Here is an 18,542-nt window from a genome sequence, read left to right on the forward strand (position 1 = left end):
GCCCCTTAAATCATGTAAAAATATGTTTTTACTTTCCAGTTCAGTTAAAAATGAAGTGGAGTAGAAAGTACAAATACCTGCTCTCAAATATAGTGAAGCACAAGTAAAAGTATTCACTGCAAAATGTACTTAAGTAAAGTACAGATACCTAAAATTTTGACTTTACTACTTGTACTTGGTTACCTTCCACTACTGCCTATAAAACAAAAGAAGTACAAATATTTCTCTACCAGTATTTACTAGTGTTCTAATGTAATCTGATTTGGCTCTTTTACCTCTATTTACGTTGGCTACAAAGTTGATCAGTTAACATTAAAAAGTATATAATCCTTCAATCCAATGTGAGTTTTTTAAACATTTTTTGCAGAATACATTTTCCTATGTTCTTAGAACACACTAAGTGCTAGATTTTCTTGGAAATCCAAAAGCTGGCAGGCAGACTTAGATGGACAGATTCGGACTTCTCCTGGAAATCACCAAATCTCAATCAAAAGCTAAACAATGATAGCCCGATTAAAGAATGTGATTCATATTTGAACCAATGTAGGGAGTACATGTCAAAGTTACATTTACTGGACATATTTCTTAAAATAAAATTGTACTGGTACTGTGGTACACGCACAAACATACACACACTCACACACACACTAACATGCTAATACATAAAACCGCACATAGTAAAATGTGAGGCTGAATACAGGAGAAAGCACCATCAGAGGAGCCGTCTACACCAGGAGCAGAAAGCCATCCACTACCACCAGGAACCATCGTAGGGCTCAGGGGAGAGATTAAACCCAAGCACTAACCCTCCACCATGAGCCCCCGGGACAGAACCCAGCAGCCGCAGCCAACCTCCGCTCCTGATGCAGAGGCTCCTACAGAGGAAACACTGGAAATCCTAAAAATATGCCTAAAATAAATAAAAAAGAATAAAATATGTACAATTGAAAGAGGTAAAAGTATAAGATTTCAATCAAAAGCTAAGCTAAAAAGGTGGGTCTTGAGCCTACTCTTAAAAACATGAATGTTCCCTGCATGTTTTCAAGAATTTTTCTCAATAAGACAATAAGACCTTCACTCTCAAAGTTTTAGAACATTTTGTGGAGACATGCATTCTTAAAATTGTGTAATTTTCCCCAAGTCTGTTGAGTCATTTCTTAAACCACTACTCATACTTAAAGACGCACTATGTAACTTTTTGGTTGGGATTCCATCACCTACATGTTCCTATGGATACGTCACTGATGATTGTGGTTGATACCTCTGCCACCACTCCACAGTCTTAGTATTATTTCATTTTCAATTACATTCACAGTTAATTACGTCACACATAATTTAATTCCTTTATTTAGACTTACGTTATAGTTTGGGTGCACACATTTGAGTATACATCTGAATTGTTTATTTAGACTTGTTCTTTCTTTTTGTTTAGTTGAATGCCAGACGGAGGACCCTCGGCTGAGACCATTTATAAATGAACAAAGCGGGAGCACTATTTAGTTAGTTTTACCAAGTTCATTTGACCATTTTATTTCAAGGTCACTTTATTATCACTTTATTATTTTCGTTATATTATTTCACGTAAGTTAGTAGTTTTAGTCAATTATTTAGTGTAATTCTCCCCTCTTGTGTTCAGTTTTAGTTGGTCCTCTGGTTTTGTTTTGTTCGGTTTGATTTGAGTTACCCCAGTTGGACCCAGCTTTTATTGTTCATAGTTTACCTCATTTAAGCCTTTGTTAAATCACCTCTTTTTTGACTTTATTCAGTTTAAAATTATTTTTATACCTTGTCTTTGCCTTTCTGTTTGGTCCACTACAATGCCATTAAACTTTTGACGGTCTCCCAGTGTGAAGTTCAAGGTACAGCTAAAGTTCTCTTGTACCACTGGCTGTAAAACTCTCTGTTGTGATGGACACCGAGAGCTGTCTGCTTATTTTCAGAACCTCCGAGCCAGCTCAAATACTGAACATCTGGTGCGTTCTTTGTGTGTCAAGATACTCATCAGAAGCAGACAATCCTCGAGAGGAGAGCAGAGAGATGGGCTGTCGCGATTGACTCATAGTGCGCCTCATTTCCCACAGGGTCACGGTCCAGTATAACACTGTTCGGAGCTAATGGACCTAACATACACTTGAGATGGTTCAAATAATTACTACTGCTTGGGTAAACAATAGCCCATGCTTCTACTTTGGGTTAGATGTGATGTACTTGCCTTTACACTGCAGAGATGGAAGATGTTAAAAAAGTACTTAAGTATAAAAGTACAGATTCTAGAGTAAATTAAATACTGAAGTAAGTAAGTCAAAGCATCAAATGACACAATACTTTCTGGTGGAGGGTCCGTCAAATGCTTTTCTCCATGGAGATGTTATTGCTTTGTCTGGAATGTTTCGCCGTATGGTGTTAAACCTTGGACCAAACCAGACCAAGTTACAGGTCAGATCTGTGGAGAGGCAACCCCGCTCACAGTCACAATGCCTGTTTTTGAGTTATGAAACCACCTGCAATAGAAAAAAAAAGTAAGGTAGAACTGTTTAATGTCATACTGTGAACATTTCAGGCAGAGCAATGATATCCCACGCAGAAAAAGCATTTGATGGATCCGACACCAGAAAAGTTACACAATACACCTTTAAGTAACAGTGTTTAAAATGTACTTAAAGAGTACAAAATAAAAGTATAATATTTCACACTCATTTTGAGATCTAATGATGCTTCAAATGTACTAATTTTGTGCTGCATTTTGTTCAACAGAAATAATTCAATCTGTCATTTTTTTCAAGCAGTTTTTATTTGTATATTTTTGTTTGCTCAAGCTATAAATGCATTAAAGATAAACCGCTTTTCAGCAGGTCTCAAGACAATAATAATAATAATAATAAAAAAACTTTTATTTCTCAGTCCTGTTCAAAAATATAGTGGAGTTGAAAGTACAAATATCTGCTCTCAAATGTAATGAAGTATGCGTAAAAAGTATCCAAATTAAAATCTTCTTAAGTAAAGTACAGATGCCTATTTTATTTTATTTTTTACTTAAGTACAATACTATTTTTATGACATTCCACCACTGTCAAAATGTGAAAAACTTTGCAGTGGTCCAAAGTTATTCCACACATATCTCATGAATTCTGAGCATCCTAATTACTCACCACAAGATGTTTTTTTTTTTTTTTTTACAAATTTCTAAGGCTAGAGAGTCGTCCTAGTAATGCTAACAACAACAAGCATGCAAACAGTGCACTTTCTGATTCCCAGAGGATAAAGCACTTTTTAGTTAGAAACAGACAGCACTAGTTTTGGGACTTTCGACTCTTTCACGGGATCCGAATCTTGTTTGATATTTATTTATACAACAAAAGCCAATGTGACACTTCATTTTAACTACAAACTAATCAGAGAGACAAAAAGGCCAAGGCTCCGATTTCATTACAGTGATTGAAACTGAGAGTGTGGGTGTGTTAGACTTTTGAAATTATGCAGAATCCAAATAAAACATTGCACTATAAGAAATATAGTGCACTACAGAAATAGAAATATTATTATGATGCCAAATATGCTTTTTTGTTACATCGCTAGACTGCATACAGACCTTAAGTACTGCTTCTACAATGAAAGTGGGTTTTTTTTCTCAACTATACAGAAAAACATCGGGTACAGTCACATTAAGAAAGCATGATGTACATTGAGGACCCATATGGATCAAATGTCATGGTCACGTCCTGCCAAATACTTTATCTTTACTATAAAACTACTGACTTAAAACAGGTGTTGTTTTGTTGGTAAGAGGTGACCTTGGATAAAGTTATGGCAGAGTTCACAGGATAATACAATGCAAGAATGATTTATGGTATCACATATAAAGCAGGTGCGCTCAGTGGGGATAGGTGAACTTTGCAGGAGGCAGCCCCATGCAGTCAGGGTGTAAAATGTTATGGAATATCTAAGGGTAGAACAAAATGAAACACATGTTTGCAAATGGCCTTATAGTATGTATAGTGCAATATTTCCACAAATGGAAATGGAATAATTTTCTTTGTCTTTTTTCAACCGTCGAGTTAAACAGTCTCAATGTAGAGTTTTCTACAATAGGCGTTTTAGAAATGGGTACACAATGCCAAGTTAAGGTTAAAGTATAATGGTGCCATTCATCGTCTGCATTTGACCCATCTTTTAACACTTATTCTACATGTTTTGGGTTGATAGAGTACAGTAAACCCAAGTGCCTGAAGGAAACCCACCCAGACATGGACAGAAACTTGGAAACTACAAGGCCCCAAGTGATGCCCCAGGAGTCAAACCCAGGACTATTTGCTAACACTAACTGTTCACTTTTCCAGTTATTATCCAAAACACTGTCACAAAGGTTTCGAATAAAAATGTACTGCAATTTAGTAGGGCTGGGTATCATTAAGAAGTTGCAGATACGATACATAGGCCACGATACGGTACATATCTCGATACAGTGCACTTTCGATACAATATACATCAAAACGATTTGATACAGTTCAATAAAAAATAAAGGCTAAATCAAAAAACAGAAAGTTACCCTTACTGGAAAATGTAAAAGTGGGCAAGGTACAAACCCGAGGCACTCTGACTGGATATATTAAAAGTCCTTTATTGCATGAAGCGACGCCAACGTGTTTCAACTAGCAACATGGTCTTCGTCAGGGCAAAGTGGTGACGACTTTGCCCTGACGAAGACCAAGAGCACTTGTACTGCTATTTTTCACTCTTCTATGACCCAGTGAAGCACCGTACCACTTTTTCTTCATCTGACATATAAAGGCTAAATCATTGCTGTGATACTAAAAGTCTTTGTTAAACCACTTCTTCTGCAAAGTTTATATGAAAAATGCCCATTTTAATCATTAGAACAGTGAAAATGTCAAATGTGTCACATAAACGAGTTTCCTTCCACTAAACAAGCAACAAAATTGTAGTGATATAACAAAATAATTTAGTAATAATTTAGGGACATTGGTTTGGCTAATAATCAAAATAATGTAAGTAATTCATGATAGTTTGGACATTTTGAATAATGTTAGATTTTCTAAGAACCTACCTGGATGACTGAGGGATTAAGTGGTCACATTTTTATATAGCACTTTTCCACCTTAAACATACTCTAAGCACTTTACAACAAGAAACCACTCACCCATTCACACACACACACACACTCATACACCAGTGTACACAGACACTAGAGTCAAAGTGGATTAAGTGTCTTGCCCAAGGACACAGTCACAGCCTTCATCTGTGGGAGCTGGAAACACATCACCAATCAGTGGGATTCGCTCTACCAACTGAGCTACTGTCACCCACAGAAATCGATCAACCAAACATTTCATAAAACCCATTATACAATTTTTTTTTTCAATAACACAATATTTCAAAGTTGTAGAAAAATCCATATACTCTTGCAGTAGCGGTATTTCAGCACATGACCGTCTGTGTAACTCCAATCTTTCACGAGCTACATCACTGTTATTACACTTAAAGGAGGAAATTAAGACTTTGATGTCGGCCTGACTCGTAATCATCCAAATAAAGCTCCAGTGTTGAACAAGGCTCACTTTTCCTCCTATGTGAATAAGCAGGAGTCTGTGGCACTTCCTGGTAGCAGCTAAGGATTCTTGAGCTGTATGATGTCAGTGTATTTTCTGAGTAAACCCAGACTCTAGTGGAGACAAAACATCAGCTTTCAAAGTGGGGATAAGGGCCTGTTACTACTGCAATAACACCATTTAGAACCCCAACGCAGAGATTAGTCAAGAGGAAAATTGTAAAGGAGAGATAATTTGTTTCAAGGTCCTAAATTACACAAAATGGACTCTTGTGGGATTTTCATTTTAGAATGCTGTTGCTTCATCAAAAAATGACCAGAGCTGTGTTTTGTTTCATTTACACATGTTTGAGCAATCTTTTATAATTAGTCTGTCTATATCCCCAAAGCTCAAAATGCTCTGTTCTACTTTGTGATGTCATGAAGTGGTAGTTTTCAAGTCACAACAGATGCCTTTTACATTGAGTTCAGTAGAAATTAGCTGAAATTATCCAAATAATTTTCGAGGTGTATGGAGATTGAAGCATTATCTGTACAACCACATGACACAAGGTGGAGCAGAGTATTTTCTGTTCTGTTTCTGAGAGAAGATCTCTAAGAAGCAGGGTTTGTGTGTTCAACACGTGTAAATGAAACAAAACACAACTCCAGGTATGTTTTTTTTGATGAAGAAACAACATAGACTAGAAAACAGCACAATACGTACATTTATTACAGTGTTCACATACATCTTTTCAGATTAGAACTACCTGTATACTTAAGTTGTATAATGATTTTTTATTACTGTATTTTTCAGACTATAAGTTGCACTGCGATTTATACTCCGGTGTGACTTATATGTAAAAATGTTCACACTGACAGCCACACTCTAGGCTTGTGTACTCCTGTACCACTCACTTTGCACTCACCTGCGCATGTCGGCTGCAGAAGAAAGAGAAAGAGCCACTGTCCTGTATCATGTCTGGTATCATATCAGTCGATCGCATCATTACTTCTGTAACATTGACAATTTCAAATTTAAACAAACATGAAGACAACTGAAACCATCCTGTCAGGATTCAGAAAGGCCGGAATAATTCTTTTACTGTTTATCTCCAGAGATCACGGAATTGCTCAGAAGCGATACCGATGATGAAGAATTCAATGGATTTGGAGTGAGATGGAGAGTTTGGTAAACTTGTTCTGTTCTGTTGTTTATCTGAAGGACTGTTCATATGTTGTTCTCTGTTCCATTGTTATTACTATAATTTGCCTTTGAAGATGAAATGTCGGTTCCTGGTCTCTGATTTTATAAAATAAATTTTCCCAAAATGTGCGACTTATATATGTTTTTTAATTCTTCATTACGCATTTTTTGGCTGGGTGTGACTTATACTCTGGAGCGATTTATAGTCCAAAAAATACGGTATATCAATTTGAGTATTTTTTACCATCTTCTACAAATAGTATCAATAAAACATGATCTGTATTGCAAATAAATTGTTTGTGTGTTGCTTGTGGACAGAATCTGGCACAAATAAGCCACTAAATTGGAATTGCTCCCATTACCTACTATCTGCTGTGTACTGCCAGTATACTCCTTGGGCAAGGAATTTGCAGACCATGACAAACAAACAACTATCAGTACTAGTATTTTTGCTAGCTCATAGTTCTCAATTAAAACTGTCTTAAATGGCACATATCACGCTATTCTCTGATCAATATTGTAATGTTGTTTACTTATCAAAAACATACTGTCTATGTGGCTCCACTGTGTTTTTAAACTCTGTACAGCATAACAGGAGAATTTCAGCCCTGGAATTGCTTATCTTTACTAAAAAAAAAAAAAAAAAGGCAAAGGGTAGCTGTTTACTTAAAAATTACATGTTACTATATCAAGGAGGAACAGAGCATTTTGAGCTTTGGAAATGTGGTGAGACTAATAATGATATATAAAATATAATATCCGGGTATGTTTTTGATGAGGTAACAACATTATAACATGGCTTAAAACTCACAAGGGTCATTTTTGTGATATAGGCCCTTTAATTTGCTTTATGCTTCTCATCCAACAAAATGTCTCCAGATTGTATAAGTAACATCAACCAGTTGGACGCCTGGTTATGATCATATAGTGTCAGGACATGTGTTTAGCAAGTTCCACTGCTTTTGCAAATCCATTTTTTCCTCACAAAGCCCATTGTCAACTCGCCGTAATTCGATAAACAAGACATTGCCTAAGAAAAGAAAGAAGCTCTGAAAGAAGAGCTGGAGGTTCAAAACTCAGACAAAGTTGGTGCCAGTATGCTATAACAGTCGGGGGTAAATCTGAAGCTGGGAATGACAACGACGCCCTGTTTGAGTGCACCACAGGAGAGCGCATGAAATCATTTTTGAAGTTACTCCCAGGATGCTTTCCTTTTCCTCAAACATGTGTGAATGAAGCAAAACACAACTCCAGGTATGTTTTTGATGAGGTAACAGCATTCAAACACGGCTTAAAGCTCACAAGAGTCCATTTTGCGTAATATAAGTGGAAGAAATAAAGTCAAATCAAAGGTCTGACTGATAGTATGCAAAATTTTGTATCAACATCACAGTGCAATACCCCTAAAAATCAAGAATCAACTACCATGTAATTGCAGCAGCCAAAATGTGCCTCTCATCGCGCTCCCCTAATCTATTCACATTTGAAACCATGCCAACACCATTACGCGATCATGTGTGGCCATTTAGCACATATTAAATCTTTACTCTTTTCATTCGTTCAGTTTTACGCACCAACGCGACTTTTACGATTCATGACTGGGAACTGGGAAACATCTGTAATACTGTGTCTGACTAGGCTGGGTCTAATTGTGGATTGCATAATAGAACCTTAATGTTGGGTGACTTTCATGTCCTACTCCACACTACAGGGTTCTGTGCTGACTATGCGTGTGAAGGCTAATTGTTTCCAGAACCAGGATGTGAGTGGAGCCAGCCCCTCCGTCTCTGCTGACCTGGCATACAGACCCAAGAAGCCAGCGCAGGGGAGCAGTAACAGCAGTCCTGGCAGTAAAAAAAAAATGGTTTAGCACATGTTAGCACTTAGGAGATATGTATACATAGTCAAATTTGTGGGGAAACTATAGGGCAACTCGATTCACAATACATGGTGATACAATCTTATCACAATACGGCGATACACGCAATAATTGTTGTATGTCTCTCCACAGATCTGACCTGTAACTTGGTCTGGTTTGGTCTCCATGAGATCCTCAAATCCGTTTGTAGGGGAGAACTATAGGGCAGACCTGGACATTGTACAGCTCCTGGGCCACATACGGCTCTTTGGTTGACTCTGACCGGCCTCTTCAAGCTACTTTGGAATTACAAAATACACATATTTTTTCATTGTACTTGATACATGGACAAAAGGTAGCCAGGCTGGTGCCAGGCTGGTGCCACCTAGTGCGTCCACTCAATTTCATTTCTCTCCAGCGACTAGGTCAGGAATCAGAATACACTAGACAGTTTAAAAAGAACCCCAGAAGTGCGAGTCCAAGTACCACTCAATGAGTGAAGAGCCATACATTCTGTGTTGGCAACGATTCCAGAAATTGAGAATTAAAAGCTGAAACAAAAGAGAATGTTTGGTGAATTTTATCAAGGGGAAAGATGTTATTGCCCTTCCTTCCGGGATTTGGGAAAAGCTTAATATAACAGTTAGCCCCGTTAGCGGCACATTACATACGTCATATTGGTTGGTGATTGGTTAAATTAAAAAAAGTACCCGCCTACTGCCGAGCGAACAAGTCCTAATGCTGTGACGGTTCATCAAGAAATCAGTTTCCACGAAGTGAAACTGTCCGATGAATCAGGCTAGACAAAAGCTGCATTGCTTTTATTTTAGAGTTGTTGTTTTTTTTTTTTTTTAAATACATCATTATTTGTGAGGCAGCCTCGCTTTTTCATTGCTGAGTCATAACACAAACTATTACCAGTCCTACCAGCTTGTCAAAACAATGCTATTTATTGCTAAAGAAATACAAGTAATATTATGCAGAACTGAGTTAAGCATTTTGACCCAGCCCTCCACAATAATAAATTTATTTTTCTCATGTGGCCCCATGGAAAAAGTAATTGCCCACGCCACCTCCTCGTCTTAATGCAGATGTTATTGCTTTGTCTAGAATGTTCAACAGTAGAGATTAAACCTATATCTGTTATGAGGGAGACAACTATAGGCTACATCATAGGTAAGACCTATGGAGAGGCAACCCTATTCACAGAGAGATGCCTGTAATGAATAAATGCTAGATAGATGTGTTTAATGCCATACCAAGGAACATTCCAGGCAACATAATAAGCTCTATGGATACAAGCATGTGAATGGCCCTCCACCAGAAAAGTTACAGAATGCACTTTTAAACCACTACTTGTGCACTACTTAGTGCTTTTTTGTGCACTACTTGTGAGTCTGAATACACCTGCTTTAATCATCAAAAAAGTGAAAATGTCAAGGGTACTGCAAAGTTAACAGTGCACTGTGTAACATTTCTGTTGGCGGGTCCATCAAATGCTTGTCTCTGTGAAGACAGAACTTTCACAGAATGGCATTAAATCTTTCTATCATCATGGAAACCAAACCAGACCGAGTTACAGGTTAGGTCTGTGGAAAGGCAACCATGATAACAGTCACAATGCCTGTTTTTCTGGGTATTTTTGAGCTATGAATCCATCTTTAATTGAGTAAATGTAAGGTAGAACTGTTTAATGTCATACTGTGGAACATTCCAGGCAGAGCAATGACATGACAATGCCAATCATACATTTACATAGTGCACCTTTAATATGAAATACATAACTTTTATAAAAAACAGTGAATAAGTGTATAAACAGGTTTCCTTCAAAAAATAAATGAGAAAATTGTACTGCGCACACACACACACACACACACAAAAATTGCTAAAAGATACCAAAAACTCAATACTGTATCACCAAATGAATACAAGCATACAGACCCAAGAAGCCAGCGCAGGAGAACAGTAACAGCAGTCCTTGCAGTAAAAAAATGGTTTAACACATGTTAGCACTTAAGGGATATGTATACATAGTCAGGTTTGTGGGGGAAAAGTATAGGGTGGTTAAATGTGAAAGTGCAAGCATCCGTGAAGTAGCGTCCAGGAGTGTCATCCGTCCTGGTTGGAGGGTGAAGACACTTGGATTGTAACATTAGCGCAAGTGTTTGAGCCTATGGGGGATTCCGTGGAGTTCATGCGTGTTACTGGTGTTTATAGAAATGACATCAGTAGGATATCTGCAGAATATACTCGCATATTATTACCATATAAAGTTTTGAAGCAATAGACACTATAAAACTATGTGACAGTTGAGGTGGTAGACTGGTTGTCCTTTAGCAAGGAACTTTACACTATGTTCAGAGGTGGAATCTAACAAAGTAACAGTAGTAAAGTATTACATAAAGGTGCATTGTGTAACTTTTCGGTTAGGGGTACATCACCTGCTTGTTTCTGTGGATATGTCATTGCTCTGCCTGGAATTTTACACAGCATGACGTAAAATGGCTCAATCTTACATGTATTACATTAGAGGTGGTTTTATAAAAAACACCTCTAAAAAAAATCTGCCTCTCCACAGATCTGGCCTGTAACTTGGTCTGGTTTCAGTTTCCATGAAGATAGAAAGGTTTAAACCACACTGTGAAGAATTCCAGACAAAGCAATAACAACACCATGAAGAAAAGCATTTGACAGATGGAAGTTACACAATACACTTTAAAGTAAAACATACTTTACTTAAGTATATTTTAAATTAGATACTTTTACTTCACTACATTTGAGAGCTTTATCTGTACTTCTACTTCACTACTTTTACAGGAATACTGGACTGAAAAGTAACTGTATTTTTTATTATTGTTTGAGACCTGCTGAAAAGGTCAAGCGGTTTGTTTTTAACATGTTCATAGTTCATAATGAAATAAAGTACTTCTTCCATAACTATGTTGCACCACTGCCAAGTAAAAAAAAAAAAAAAAAAAAAAAAGTGTTATCTCCAGAGGTAAATGCATTGTCTTGTACAAATGACCCATATATTTATGAGTCTCTAATCTCTAGTGACATCAGATCTATATTAAATATAAAACCCAATTGCATAACTGTTATGCAGCTATACACACAATTTAACAATGCAACTCATGCTTGAATAAAGTCCAACCTGGGAAAACCTTTTGTGAGTAACAAAAGAGCTGCAAGAACAAGAAGAACTGTGGAATACTGTTAGAAAGTTATAAAATTATATAGTGATTCAGCATCTCCAAGAACGAATGTCTACAAATGCCCTATGCAAACCAACAACGTCAGCAAAAGGTTAAAAGATGGAAGACTTTTAAAATAGGTCTGGGAATCACAGGGTCCCACAATTTGATATAATACATGGCTAAGGATAAGATCTTATTACTATGGGGTGATACATACACAAACGATAAGCACTGCACTTGATACTCTGTGGTATATTGCTGTTTTTTAAGAACCAAATACATTTTAGCAGCAAAATTGCTTGATTAAACCACTACTTGTGCATTTACAAAATACTTATATTTTAATCACCAAAACAGTAATGTTCCATAATGACGTTTCCTTTGAATAAATATGTAACAAAATTGTAGTGTGATCACAAAAAAGTGCTAAACGGTACCATAAAATACTCTTGGCAATGTACTGTATATACAGCAGCCAATGATATGATACTGTTTCGGTAAATTTTGTATTTTGATATATACAGATATTTTCAGCACTGTTTTAAAAGATATCTATTTATGTGGGTTTCCTGTAATTGAATAGTGATTATCAGAAATGTGGTGATGTCATAAACCCTGAACAGGTACAAGAGCCAGTATTTCCTATCGATAACATTCTGTTTTGTCATGAAATATCCAAAATGTAAATTCACAGATGTTGAACCTGATATTTTCTTTTATTTATCTACTGGATTTATTAGAACTGTGGGAAAGTTAAACAATTACCAATATAGTAATTCAACTCCAAGAACTAATGCCCTGTGTGCAAAGCCAAAAACGTCAGCAAAAGGTTGAAAGATAGAATGCAACTAAACACTCTGCTACCTCATACTTAAAGATTTCTCCAAGAATCATCACATTTATACATTTTCACTTTCATTTATGTTAAAAGTTTGAAAACAACATCCACGCCCCATTAACAACATCACACTATACCAATAACTCTCAGAAAAATAAGAAAGGATATTTGTCCTTTAGAGTACCACCAGATTCAAGCCAGGTACAAAACTGGACTGTTCTAGGATAAAGGTCTAAAATATTTTGCAGTATATTCACTGTAATTCAACAAATATTTGAACAGAGGAATCTGCAAATCACCTCAAGTAGCTTACACACCACAGCCTGAGAACCACTGCACTACTACACTATACAATGACAACACAATCCCTTATTATCTTTATAACCTCCACTATACATGGGCAAAAAGTATGCTGTGTCATATAAACCACGGAAAGTACCTGCTGACTCCAGGCCTGACATGGTATTCCTGATCTGGTCACGTTTACATCCCCCTGGTAAAAACGCCCTCTGTCATTGTAGCAGAACGCTGTTACAGACAAAGAATGCAGAATGTTAGACAAAGTAAAGTAGGCCACAGTGGTGAGGTGTGTCTGATATCACTTACCTGTAACTTCATTCCTCTTGATATCTGAAATAAAGATACAAGTAGGATCTTTGAATCATCATCAGCAGATACATGTCATGCTTTGGTTCTAGTTTAAGCCCACTTTAGTCCTGATATAGACTTGGTTTGGTCCTGTTGTAGTCCTGGGTTAGTTCTGATCTAGTCCATATTTTCTTCTGGTTTAGTCCCAGTTTTAGACTATTTGCAAGTTTGAATGTACACGACCGGTCAAAAGTTTTAGAACACCCTAATTTTTCCAGTTATTTATTGCAATTCAAGTCGTGCAAGTTCAATGAAGAGCCTGAAATGGTTCAAAAGTAAGTACTGAACAGACAGAGGTTCAAAAAAAGATAAAAGATAACAAAACACGAGTCCAAGCTGTGCCAAAACTACCTCAGGAAAAAAGAACAAGATGGTAAACTTGAAAACATGGAGTGTCCAGCACAGTCTCCAGACTTAAGCCCCATTGACCTGGTTTGGGATGAACTGGGCAGAAGAGTGAAAGTCAAGCAACCTACAAGTGCCACACATTTATGGAAACTTCTGCAACAGATTTGGGAAGAACTTCTGAAGAATATTTGATTTATATTGTAGAAAGAATGCCACGAGTGTGTTCAGCTGTTATATCTGCCAAAGGTGGACACTTCTATGAATCAAAAGTTTAGCACACATTTTGGTCTATAAACTGATTCCATGATTTCTTTTTCAAATCATATAGCTTTCATTTCAGAGCGCAATGACACAAAAACTGGAAAAAGTGTGTTCTCAAACTTTTGACGGTGTATCTGGATGGATTACCATATTGGTGGACGGTAATCAACGTGTAAAAAGACATACTACATACCGACAAAGGGGACATGCGTGCAGGCGTCGGGGTTGGCGAGCAGACTGGGTAAGGCCAGGCAGTTGGGCAGGTGTAGAGAAGGAGTCAGAGGTCCCCTGAGAGGACCGTACAAACCAGACTGCGCTGAGGTAGAACTCTCCAGAAGCAACCACTCCTTATGGCAGTACAGCTCCTTCACGGCCAGGCAATGCTCCCTGTTACACACAAGGAATCATAGATCACGTTTTTTTTTTAAGTTGAATACATTTGGTTTGTGTAGTGCATTTTGAGTATTGGAAAATCAAAAGGGTTCAAGGCTACATTTAATCATTACTGGTGGAGCAGCACCCGTAAAAGGGACACTGGACAGATTGACAAACTGATCCGTAAAGCTGGTCATGTGATCGGCTGTGAGCTAGAAGCATTTGTCACAGTGAAGGACAGGAGGACAGTGGACAAACTGCACTCGATCATAGACACTCCTGCTCACCCACTGCACCATATACAGGGACAGAGGAGCTCATTCTGTGTCTGTGTAATCTCTCAGGCGCCCAGGTAGCGAGGCTGGTGCCACCTAGTGCCTCCGCTCAATTTCATTTCATAGCGACTAGGTCAGGAAGCGGAATACACTAGACGTTTTGCAAGAACCCCGGAAGTTGTAGACTGCACCAGCCAATCAGCGAAGAGCTGTGAAGCCATGACTGGATCCCTTTTTGTGATATAACACAACAGTAAACAAAGCGGTCGAGATGCTCATAGACGACGCCATATATTCTGTGTTGGCAACGATTCCCGAGATGGAGGATTTAAAGCCGGAACAAAGAGAATGTTTGGTGAATTTTATCAAGGGGAAAGACGTTATTGACCTTCTTCCTACAGTAGCTGGAATAGGTTAATATACCAGTTACCCCCATTTGCAGCGCATTACATATGTCACAACCAAATAGCAGTGATTGGTTAAATAAAAAAAGTACCCGTCCACTGTTGAGTGAACGAATCCTAATGCTGCGAGGTTAGACGGTTTCCACAAAGTGAAACCGGCTGATGAATCAGGCTAGGTAGGATCCATAGCAACAGAACAATTAAATTCTGTCAACTGGATAAACGTTTTTTTGAGTTAAGACTTTTCACAAGACAGCTCTTCCAAGTGGCTTCTTCAAATCTGGTCATATTGCCGGTGGACACTGTGTAATGTCTGAAGGGAGGAGCCAACTTTATTAGCTAGTTAACAAACTTTCAGCCAACTGAATTTTGAGATGCTTTCTAATTGGATAATCATCTTGAGAACTAAAACAACAAATTATAAAACTAACAATTTTGCCATCATGTCCAATGTTTTTGTAATCAAGAATAAACCAGCATTACATTGCAACTTCTATCTGGGGACACGGTTAGATTAATAAAATTCAAAATCAAAATCTTCCGTATTTCAAACCCTTTTTGGATCTAGCCCTAGCTCGACTCACCTGCAGACTGGTTTGGGAGCAGGTCCCAGGCCTGAGGGGTTACAGTCGGGGTAAGCGGAGTGACACAGCAGTGAGCGCACAGCCGGACCACACATCGCACTGAGGCCCTCCAGATCATTCCACCAGCTCTGCACCAGGTACTCCTGCATGTCCTCGGGGTCTGACAGAGAAGAGTTAAAGAAGACCAGGGAGTCATCTCGAAGTATGCCCCGGCACACATCACCGCGGTAGGCACTGCAGTAGCCCGTCACCCCCTTGTAGAGCCTGGAAGGTAGGAGCAGATAAAAGTTGCACTGTGTAACTTTTTGATGAGGGGCGTCACCTGCTTGTTTCTATGGATATGTCTACATCTACAAAACTCAAAATGCTCTGTTCCATCTTGTGATGTCATGAAGCTGTATTTTTCAGGTTAACAACTACCAGTTCAGTAGAGATTAGCAATTCCAGGGCTGAAATTATCCAAGAGAAACAATAATCATTAGGAGTGTAACGATATCCAAGTCTCACGGTACGATATCGTCACGGTATGAACCTCATGGTACCATATTTATTGCGATATTGTGGGAAAGCTCACGATATGGTGGGGAGGCTCATGATTAGGAATGTAACGATATGCAAATCTCTCGGTACGATATTTTCACGATATACATCTCATGGTTTGATATTTATTGCGACATTTTTGGGGAGGCTTACAAAACTGTTAATATGCTACTTTTTCTTCTAAAAATGCCTTGACAAGACTTAATCCATAGAACTGAGACGTAAAAGTGTTTAGAACTGTTATTTCTTCATGTAGTCTACATTGAAATGGAGCAAAGGATCATGGTCTATGTAGATCCCTCTGTGTTTTTATAGCTATTACTGCACCATAACTCTTAATTTAAGCAAAGAGACTTGTAATTCAATATACTGTGATGGTCCATGATATTATTGTGAGAACTTTGATATGACGATATTTTGATTATTGTTACATCTCTCATAATCATACATACTACATATACAATGTAAACAACAGAAAAGTACATTTCTCGAAAAAGAGTGGGAAGAAGAAAAACTTATACAGTATTAACCCACCACTATTCACTACATAGTTTCAAACATTATGTGGTTGCTTATGTTCACTATAAAAACTTTACAACTTACAAATATTTACATAAAGCAAAATAAATTGCAATTTATTTACTTATAATTTGGTTAAAAACACAGTGGAGCACTTCAGCTATTACCACATCACAGCACAAGGTGGAACGGAGTGTTTTCTGTTTGAGAGAAGAACTCTAAACTCCCTAAATATGCAGGATTGTGTGTTAAACATGTGTGAATGAAACAAAACACAACTTCAGGTATGTTTGTGATGAGAAAACATTATAACAGAGATCAGAAAGTAGTGTAATATAGGCCCTATAAATGAGTTCTCCCTCCATCATTTGTTCCTCACTATCACACTTTTTGCATGTTGCTCTGATAAACTCCAGATGTGAGGGCAGGGTCTGAAAATCTCTGGAAATGAGCACTATTAATCAGCAGAACTGAAGATAATAATAAAATCTGTGAACTGTGACAGACGCGTGCTATGACGTGCATGCTCATTTGTCAGATTTAGTTATTTTGGAGTCAAATTTTGCCTAACTCACAAACAACAGACTTTACTCATCATGAATATTTATGCCATAATATCAAATAGACAAGGATAATATCAAACAAGCTAACCCAACCCACAGAAGACCCTGCACGAACTCCTCACTTTCCATACACATCAGTTTATAAGATTCAAAGAGTGGAAAGTGGAGTTTTTCCATCAAGGTCAGGTTAACACACATTAGCATGCTAATAGAGTACTTCCTGGTTCTTGAACACTATAATTAGATGCAGACAACACAAAGTGGCCTCATGTGGGCTCTAAGAGACTTATACTCCGGTGCGACTTTTATATTAAAATTTTCACACTGACAGGTGCGAGAGGGCGCGCTAGGCTTGTGTGTCAGTATCTGCTACTCCTATTACTCCTATTACTCCTATTACTCCTATTACTCCTACTCTCACTACTGTGCATGTCTCCTGCAGAAAAAAGGCGCTGTCCTGCTGCAAGTAGTGAAATATTCAGCCGAAAACGGTAATCGAGCAGCAGAAAGAAAGTTTGGAGTGAGTGAGGAACTGTCGGAAAGTGGGGATGGAGAACACACCTTCATGGTAACTGGGAGGATGCACCACGCAACTTTCCTGGAAGTCACTGGATGGATCGGCAAAGCCTGGTCTTTAGTGACAACCGAAACCACCCTGTTGGGATTCAGAAAGGCCCGAATAATTCTAACTGGAAATGATGCTGAGTTTGAGGAAGCAGCGCCCTGTTTACCTTCGGAGACTGCAGAGGTTACACTGAGGATGAAGACTTCAATGGATTTAGTGATTTGGAGTGAGATGGAGAGTTTGTTCTGTTCTGTTGTTTATGCTATAGTCATCTGAAGAACTGTTCATATGTGCCGTTAACAGCCTGTTGTTCTCTGTACTACTGTTATTACTCTAACTTGCCTTTCAAGATGAAATGTCCTGGTCTCTGATTTCATAAAATAAATTTCCCCCAAAAAGTTATAGTCCAGTGCGACTTATATTTGTTTTTTAATTCTTTATTAAGCATTTTTGGCTGGTGCGACTTATACTCTGGAGCGACGTATAGTCCTAAAAATACAGTAATAGTAAAGTCAAAAAATGGAAATATGTTTGCATACTGTAGTTGAAAATGGTCCAGCGTGCCACTGATCAAAAAGTTAGGGACCGATTACATTGCTCGAAGTACATGCTATGGAAGTTGATCTGTGCTAAATCTCGTGGCAATGTTGTGTTGCAATATATTTTTGTGAATCTTTATTTAACTTATTCAAATTAACCTCTGCAATAATCACCCAAAAATATGTAAAAGAGACATACACAAACCACTCAAAAGTCTGAACTCACCCTTGAATTCAATTTTTTTTTTCTATTTGTTTACTACTTTCTACTTTTGA

General features: G+C 37.9%; 1 protein-coding gene across 1 annotated transcript in view; it reads right to left on the reverse strand.

Moving 5' to 3' along the window:
• musk (muscle, skeletal, receptor tyrosine kinase) overlaps positions 1-18,542 on the reverse strand; it is a 54,754-nt gene that overhangs the window by 16,308 nt on the left and 19,904 nt on the right. The window contains exons 10-13 of the mRNA XM_055153198.1: positions 15,541-15,804; positions 14,096-14,289; positions 13,252-13,275; positions 13,085-13,173 (exon numbers count right to left, since the gene is read on the reverse strand). Of these exons, the coding sequence (XP_055009173.1) occupies positions 13,085-13,173; positions 13,252-13,275; positions 14,096-14,289; positions 15,541-15,804 (571 nt within the window). The remainder of the gene's footprint in view (positions 1-13,084; positions 13,174-13,251; positions 13,276-14,095; positions 14,290-15,540; positions 15,805-18,542) is intronic.

Source organism: Boleophthalmus pectinirostris, unplaced genomic scaffold (genome assembly GCF_026225935.1).
Source record: "Boleophthalmus pectinirostris isolate CB_2022bp ecotype Guang Dong unplaced genomic scaffold, ASM2622593v1 HiC_scaffold_18, whole genome shotgun sequence".
Taxonomy (NCBI): Eukaryota; Metazoa; Chordata; class Actinopteri; order Gobiiformes; family Gobiidae; genus Boleophthalmus; species Boleophthalmus pectinirostris.